This window comes from Carlito syrichta, unplaced genomic scaffold, assembly GCF_000164805.1.
Source record: "Carlito syrichta isolate Samal-C Ts95f unplaced genomic scaffold, Tarsius_syrichta-2.0.1 Scaffold302526, whole genome shotgun sequence".
NCBI lineage: Eukaryota > Metazoa > Chordata > Mammalia > Primates > Tarsiidae > Carlito > Carlito syrichta.
In genome coordinates this window covers 101,695-110,356 of record NW_007246622.1, presented here as the reverse complement: position 1 = coordinate 110,356, position 8,662 = coordinate 101,695, and the positions used below count along the sequence as shown (strand labels likewise).

The 8,662-nt window shown below is 40.2% G+C and overlaps 1 protein-coding gene across 1 annotated transcript in view; it reads left to right on the top strand.

Moving 5' to 3' along the window:
• The window catches only part of LOC103259122 (protein eyes shut homolog), a 284,238-nt gene extending 280,382 nt beyond the window's left edge, over positions 1–3,856 (top strand). The window contains exons 9-11 of the mRNA XM_008056788.2: positions 162–564; positions 886–1,210; positions 3,713–3,856. Coding sequence (XP_008054979.2) covers positions 162–564; positions 886–1,210; positions 3,713–3,856 — 872 coding nt within the window. The remainder of the gene's footprint in view (positions 1–161; positions 565–885; positions 1,211–3,712) is intronic.
• Positions 3,857–8,662: the final 4,806 nt, after the last annotated feature.

Sequence of the window (8,662 nt, the reverse complement as noted above, 5' to 3'; positions counted from 1 at the left end):
GCGGGTCTCGAACCCGCGTTTTTCATCCAATCCACTCACCTCAGCCTCCCAAAGGCGCGGGATTACAGGCTGAGCCACCGAGCCCGGTTTAACAAATGTTTTTTAATGGAAAACGGTTTACTGTTGCTAATTAAACTGATTAACATTTTCTTTCTTGACAGGAGATTTTTTATGCATCTCTTTAGTGAATGGCTCTATTCAACTTCGCTACAACCTTGGTGACAGAACAATCACTCTAGAAACCCTCCAGAAAGTAGCTACTAATGGAAGCACTTGGCATATGGTCAAAGCAGGAAGATTTGGTGCAGGTTACCTGGATCTAGATGGGATACGCATGACAGAAAAAGCCTCTACTAAAATGAGTATTCTGGACACAAACACAGACTTCTACATTGGAGGAGTTTCATCCTTAAATCGTGTAAACCCCTCAGCAATAGCAAATGAACCTGTAGGTTTCCATGGTTGTGTCCAAGAAGTGATCATAAATAATCAGGAATTACAACTAACTGAATTAGGAGCAAAAGGTGGTTCAAATGTAGGCGACTGTGATGGGACTGCCTGTGGGTAAAACACGTGCAAAAACGGGGGAGAGTGCCGAGTAAATGGCTCCACTTTTTTCTGCAGCTGTTTGCCACATTGGGCTGGAAATACATGCAACCAGTCTGTGCACTGTGTAAACAGTCTTTGCCTCCACCAATCTCTGTGCATACCCGACCAGTCGTTGTCTTACAGTTGCCTGTGTGCTCTGGGTTGGGTGGGAAGGCACTGTGAAAACAAAACTTCATTTTCAACTGCAAAATTTGTGGGTAATTCTTACATTAAATACATTGACCCAAATTATAGAAGGAGAGACCTCCAATTCACTACGGTATCCTTAAATTTCAGTACTACTGAAACAGACAGCCTGATTATATGGATGGGAAAAGCTCAAAATGAAGACAATGATTTTCCAGCAATTGGCCTCCATAATCAGACCTTGAAAATAGCAGTTAACTTAGGAGAAAGAATTGCTGTGCCTATGAGCTACAGCAATGACACATTTTGCTGTAACAAATGGCACCATGTGGCTATAATTCAAAATCAGACTCTTATCAAGGCCTACGTAAATAACAGTCTAATTCTTTTTGAAGACATTGATCCAAACAGAAGGTTTACTGCTCTTAACTATGATGGAATTTGCTATCTAGGAGGCTTTGAATATGGTCGAAAGGTAAATACTGTTACTCAAGATATTTTTAAAAGAGATTTTGTTGGTAAAATCAAAGATGTAATTTTTTTCAGGATTCAAAAAAAATTAAATTAATTAAATCAGAAGGATACAATGTTTATGATGGAGATGAACAAAATTAGGTTACATTATTTAAAACTAGCAATTTTTTTTTTTTTTTGAGTTGGAGTCTCACTCTGTCGCCCAGACTGGAGTGCAGTGGCCGCTCCCGGCCACCGCAGCCTCGATCTGCTGGGCTCCGGCGATCCTTCCACCTCAGCCTTCCAAGTAGCCGGAATTACAGGCATGCGCTACCACGCCCGGCTGATTTTTTGATTTATTGTAGAGATGAGGTCTCGCTGCCCAGGCGGGTCTCGAACCCGCGGGCTCAGGCAATCCACTCACCTCAGCTTCCCAAAGGCGCGGGATTACAGGCTGAGCCACCGAGCCCGGCTTAAAACTAGCAATTTTACTACACTATATACACACACAAATCCATATTAGAAATGTTATTTTGATAGTTATTTCTTTGGTACATTGCTTATAAGGAGTCAACCATTTACTGTTACCTAATAGTTTAAATACTAACACATTGTTCTGAGAAGATTGTAAAATTTTTCTGAAGTAATGGTTGCTTTTCCAACTCTAATTTACCTGTATACGTGTTGTTTATATGTTTTAGCTTCATTAGTCATTCAATGTTTAGTTATCTGTAAAAGTCTTTTGGGTTTTTTTGAGTTGGAGTCTCACTCTGTCACCCAGGCTGGAGTGCAGTGGCACGCTCAAGGCCACCCCAATGTCAACCTACTGGGCTCTGGCAATCCTTCTGCCTCAGCCTTCCAAGTAGCTGGAACTACAGGCACACACTACCGTGCCTGGCTAATCGTTTTTTATTTATTGTAGAATTGAGGTCTCGCCAAGTTGTCCAGGCTGGTCTCGAACCCACAGGCTTAGGCAATCCAATCTCCTCGGCCTCCTGAAGTGCTGGGATTACAAGCTGAGCCACTAAACCCAGCCCATAAAAGTTTTTAAATAAAATGCATGTGGGAATAAATTAGTAATAGGTACAAATAGGAAAAAAACAAAAATTATTAACAAAAAAAGGTATATAAGAAAATGCAACCATACTATACTACATGGTACAGCCACAACTATTTAGAGGATTATAATAATGGAAAACTTGATATGGACTTAAACCAAAAATTATTGCATGAATAATTGCAATGAAAAGAACTGAAGGCAGTTGCCTCTGTAGAGTAGTGTAGGGGACTGTTGCTTTTTATTTATAAAACCTGTAGGCCAGGTGTGGTGGCTCAGGCCTATAATCCCAGCATTTTGGGAGGCTGAGGCAAGAGGATTGCTGGAGCCCAGGATTTGAGACCAGCCTGGGTAACATAGCAAGATCGCATCTCTACAAAAAATTAAAATTAAAAAATTAATTGAACATGGTAGCGCACTCTGTGGTCCCAGCATCTTGGGAGGCTGAGGTGGAAGCATCGCCTGAGGCCAGGAGGTTGAGGCGGCCATGAGCTGTGACTGTGCCACTGAACTCCTGCCTGGGTGGACAACAGTGAGACCCTGACTAAAAAATAACTTAAGATTTAAAAAATCCTGTAGAAGGACTTGACTTTTAGAAACCATGTATTTATATAACTGATCAAATTTTTAAAATAAATTTAATTTATGCTGAACTGCTTTCAAATCTACAGATCTCAAAACTAGGTATAAAACAGGTCCTGAACAATGCCATTGAAAACCGCTGTCTAAACAATACGTACTGTTGAAAGCACAGCTTGAGAAAGCGTACTTTTGCCCAAACATCAGTTACTGATATAATTGTGATAGCATTTTCACCTCCCACTCTCACTTCACCACTGCAAATTGGAAAGTAATTATTGCTGTTATTTGGCATTTTCAGAATTTGATATTTATGACAATTTTGCCAAGAAAGCAACTGACAACATGTGAATGACTCAGGGCACTAACAGGTAGAAGAGGTCATGTGGAGAAAAGTAATAAGCAGCATGTAAAGTTTAAAAAGAAAAATAATTATCCATCAAGTAAATGGAGAAAAGAATTTACAAAATGAGTTCTGACAGTTAGCTTCCTAATGCCTGTGTAGATTCCAGTCTATACAAAGGAACATGAAAATTTATCATCTTAAGGACATTAGATTGTTTTTTCGCTTATGTTAGCCACTCCAGTCCAATCTCAAAGCTACAGACATTTTTGAAAGGATCTAAGACCAAAGTTAAGAACGTTGGTACTATTTAATAGGGCACTACTGTTCCTGTTAACACCAGGAAGTGTGTATAAAGTTAGATTGCAAAATATCTACACATTGACCCAAAAGATTTAGTTTTTTAACAGAAATGACTCAAGAAAACTCCACCCAATTTTGCTGAAAAACTCTGACCTAAACTTGTTTTGGTGCATGCCACTGCTTTTAACTTTGGAGGTACTAAGATCATAAGAATAAACGCTCTAAAGAAATTGTTTTGGCAGCTGGTTATCAAATCTAAGAAAACATTTTATGTAAAAAGCCAGGGAAGCTGTTCTATGGACGATCATAAAATCTTCGAGCTGCCTAAACCGCATTCCATCCTATTAGGCTACAAGTTCTCCAATGATAGTACACCTTTTCTTTAAAGCAACACTTCCCAAAGTGTGGTCCAAGGAACCCCTGAGGATCCCTGAGCTCTTTTCAGGGGATCCAGAGTCCTCCCTTTTCCAACAACAAATCCATGTGAAGTCAAGATGTTCCTCACATATTTCAAACAAAATGATATGCTACAAAACCCTGAATGCAGTGTCTTAAGTCGGACATTAGATATATGCAAACATAAAGACAATGACACTCTTCTTGCTAGTTTGGGAGTTCTCACACAAACCATCTATTAACACCTATCACAAAAATATATGTTACATTAACAGATATTATTCAAGTTTATCATTTTAATTTCTAATATGTTAAATAATGATACAACCCATATAAACAAAACCTCTTTGGCTTCTTCCATTTTTTGAGTGTAAGGAGTCTTGAAATCTGGCTTGAGAATTGCTGCTTTAAAGCTTCTTTCCACAGTTGCAATTTTACAATTTCACCTTCAGATATTACCACCTGTCTTCTACTTGCACGCTCCACAAAACTGGAACCGCCTCGAGTTCTCACCATTGAATTCCAAGAGCTGAGCAAATGCAGAAAATTGTACCTGCAGACCAGGCACACAATTAAGAACTGAAAGCTCCTCCTTGAGAGCCTCCTGTAAGTCAAAATGACTTCACATTTTTTCACCTTAAATCCCTGCAAATTTCATGTACCCAATTAACATTATTCCTGCTATCCTAGTGAGTTCCTATGTGATATGCTTTTCTAGAACAGAATAAAAATGATACAGAAAGACCCTTAAGATAATTTTACTATAAAGGTTACAATGCTTCTGAAACAAAGTGTTGAACGTAAGACTCGTTTTAGAAAATAGGTTCCTGAAAAAAAAAATAACTACTTTGTGAAAAAAATAAAAAGTTAAAAGACAGTTTGGACTGTTATATACATACATATTATTTCATTTAAAAAGTAAAGGTGAGCCAGGCTCGGTGTCTCAGCCTGTAATCCCGCCCCTTTGGGAGGCTGAGGTGAGTGGATTGCCTGAGCCCGCGGGTTCGAGACCCGCCTGGGCAGGCGAGACCTCATCTCTACAATAAATCAAAAAATTAGCCGGGTGTGGTAGCGCGCACCTATAGTTCCAACTACTTGGAAGGCTGAGGTGGAAGGATCGCCGGAGCCCAGCAGGTCGAGGCTGCAGTGGTTGGGAGCGTCCACTGCACTCCAGTCTGGGCGACAGAGTGAGACTCCAACTCAAAAAACAAACAAACAAACAAAAAAACATAAAGGTGTTGGGGATATCTGGAATTATATTGGGTCCACTACCCTTAGGCTGGGTTTTCCCTGATTATTCTGCATCTATTTATGAAATGAAATTTACAGAATAAACTCACGTTTTCCAAACACTTCTAGCTATTGGTATTTTTCAACTTGCCCCACTACCTTCTTGCTCTACCTATGAATTACTGTAACTCCTTATGAAATAAAAATCAAAGAATCAAAGTGTTTGCCACCCTTTTAAAAGCAGTAGCCAATTTTATTCACAATTTGCTTTGAGACACAGCTCAAATGCCGATTACACATCTAGTTCTTTGTAGTAGAAAGTGGTAGCCTGGCCACTGTTTCGGAGGGATCTGAGATTAATATAATACACTTAGTACACCAAAACATTAAAGATAAATAACTATTTTGCTAAGATCTGGTTCATTATCAAGCTCTCATAATGCTTTTCAAGTTGACTTATGTACTTCTTTAAAAACACAGCTAATATTAAACATAGGAGGCCAGGGCAGGCATGGTGGCTCACGACTGTAAATCCAGCACTTTGGGAGATGAAGGCAAGAAGACTGCCTGAGCCCAGGGTGTCAAGACCAGCTTGGGAATCTTGGCAAGACTTCATCTCTACAATAAATCAAAAAATCAGCTGGGCACAGTAGAGCCTATAGTCCCAGGTACTTGGAAGGCTGAGGTGGAAGGATCACCTGAGCCCAGCAGGTTGAGGCTTGTGGTTGCCGTGAGCATGCCACTCTAGCCTGGGCAAAAGAGACTACAACTCAAAAATAAAAGAAAAACTGAGAGACGAGACGCAGTGGATCATGCCTGTAATCCTGGTGCTTTGGGAGGCTGAGGCAGATTATTTGAGGTCAGGAGTTCAAGTCCAGACAGAGCAACATCGCTCTACCTAACCCTATCTTTACAGAAAATATGAAAACTAGCCAGGCATGGTGGCAAGCACCTGTAACCCCAGCTACTAGGGAAGCTGAGGCAGAATGATTACTTGAGCCCAGAAGTTCAAGGTTGCAGTGCGTTATAATCATACCACTGCACTCCAGCCTGGTGGGGAGACCCTCTAATTTTAAAAAACAAAACAAACACTTAGGGACAACTGAATGTAAACTTGTAGCTTTTCATGTTAACACACACACATAAACACACATATTAACACCGAAGGGGCTTAACTTACCACCTTATTTTCTTCTGTATTTTTGGTATTATTTCTCATAAATTTCTTAACATCTTTACCATGGCCTTAGATATTCTATAATTTTTAAAATTTAAGTTTGTCTATACTAAGCTACTAGTAAGTCAACTGTTGTGGTATATGAAATGGCCCCCAAAAGGTGTCTACATCCTAATACCTGAAACACCTATAAACATGTTAGGAGACCTGGCAAAGGGGAATTGAATTAAGATCACAGATGAGATTTAGGTTGCTAATCAGCTGACCTTAACAGGATTACCCTGTATTATCTGGGTGAGACCCATGTAATTACAAAGATCCTTGAAGTGGAAGAGGGAAAGGAGGGAAGAGATGGTAACAACTGCCAGAAGGGCCTCACACTGCTAAAAGTATGGAGGAAGGGACCAGGTGCCAAGGAAAGTGGGTGACCTCTGGAAGCTAAAAACTAAGGCAGAGAAGTGGATTTTCCCCAAAGCCTCCAGAAAAAGGATGCATCCTGCTGACACCACGATATCACTTGAGTTCTGCATCAGATTTCTGATCCACAGAACCTAAGATCACAATTTGAGTGATTTTAAGTTGCTAGGTTTGTCGTAATTTACTACAGCAGAAATAGAAAACAAAAGACTCGAAAAGTTAGCATTTGTGATTAACATACTTTGCAAACCTGTACAAGAGAATGCACAGGTTTCTGGGCATGTCTTCTTGCTCACTTTGAGGACCCAAGTTGCTCAGTTAAGGGTTTCAGACAGGTTAAGAATGGAGAGAGGACCAGGAAAGGTGTAACATCAGGCTTTTGCTCCTCTCCCTCACTGCACAACTGTCAAGCACATGGACTTTGAAGACACGTAGACCTAACCAGGATTCCAGCTCTGACAAGAGCAGTCTAACCTGGGCAAGATTTACGCCTCCACCTTCGAGCTGACCCACGTGTAGATACAGTGCTCGAAGAAAGGGTTGGCCTGCAGAAGGCCCATCGTGGCTCTCTTGACGTCACAAGGAATGTAGGGATGACCTTCACAGGGACTGAGACACCTTGGGACACTTTACTTAATAGGGGTATGTACAAGCCATCTTAAGATGGTTCAAATTTTTTAAAGCATCAAGTTTTTTTAAAGAGCAAGTTCTCCATAAAACAGGTGAAAGTGAAAGATGACATTCCTGTAATTCACTAGCTCATGTTAAGGCTGGTTGTAGCCGGGACTGAGTGTGGCCCTGGATCTACTACTCATTGGAAACTTTACTATTTCTTTTTTTCTCTAAAGGAAAACCTCAAATAGTTAATACGGCCATACTTACCCTACTCTACTCAGTATTTCATTCAATCCAGGGTTGAAAGACACGGTTCCAATATCTAGTAGACCTGTAACCCCAGGAGATGGTCATCACTAACAGGAGGTACATGGGCCCTGTTGCTCTTAAAAATATGTGAGGATTCAGAGATATGAAGAAAGAAGTTTAGAGTACACATCACAAAAATATGAAACTGTTAGCTAAGAGGTGATCAAAATCTGTCTTGGAGGCTTTCTTTCATTTGTTAACCCATTCTTATTTGTCCCTTGCAAAATAAATCTGATGTTTGATCAACCCCTCAATCAGATAAATCCATAAAAACACGTTCATTGACAATATACACACTTGAAATTTTTTTTTTTTGAGTTGGAGTCTCATTTTGTCACCCAGACTGGAGTGCAGTGGCTGCTCCAGGCCACCGCAGCGTCGACCTGCTGGGCTCTGGCGATCCTTCCACCTCAGCCTTCCAAGTAGCCGGAATTACAGGCATGTGCTACCACGCCCGGCTGATTTTTTGATTTATTGTAGAGATGAGGTCTTGCCGCCCAGGCAGGTCTCGAACCCACGGGCTCAGGCAATCCACTCACCTCAGCCTCCCAAAGGCGCGGGATTACAGGCTGAGCCACTGAGCTTGCACACTTGAAATTTTAAGACTAACTTTTTTTTTTTAATTTGCAAAACCTTGAGAGCAACTTCTTTGTAATGGTGCAAATGACAACCGACTGACCTTAGGGGTTTTGTTTGGGGACTAACTTTGTTTTCTAACAAGTACACTTCCAAAAAAAAAGTAGACCAAAGTTAAACAGGCTTTATTTAAATACAAGTCCTCTGTTTCAGAACTTTTATGATAAATTTCAAAGGATAAGGATTGGGAAAAGTGCTGTAAGTCACTGAAAATTAGACAAAATGTTTGATTCTGAATTTTCTCCTTTCTCTCCAACAACAAAAAGGCTAATTCAGTTCCAAAAACAATTTTTAACTCTAATCTTTAGGCTATTTAGGAAAACAATCTTAATTTTGTGGAATTATTTGTATATTTTTCTTCATTAATACAGGTAAGTAAATATACTGGTTTCTCTCTCTTTTTGGACTCAAG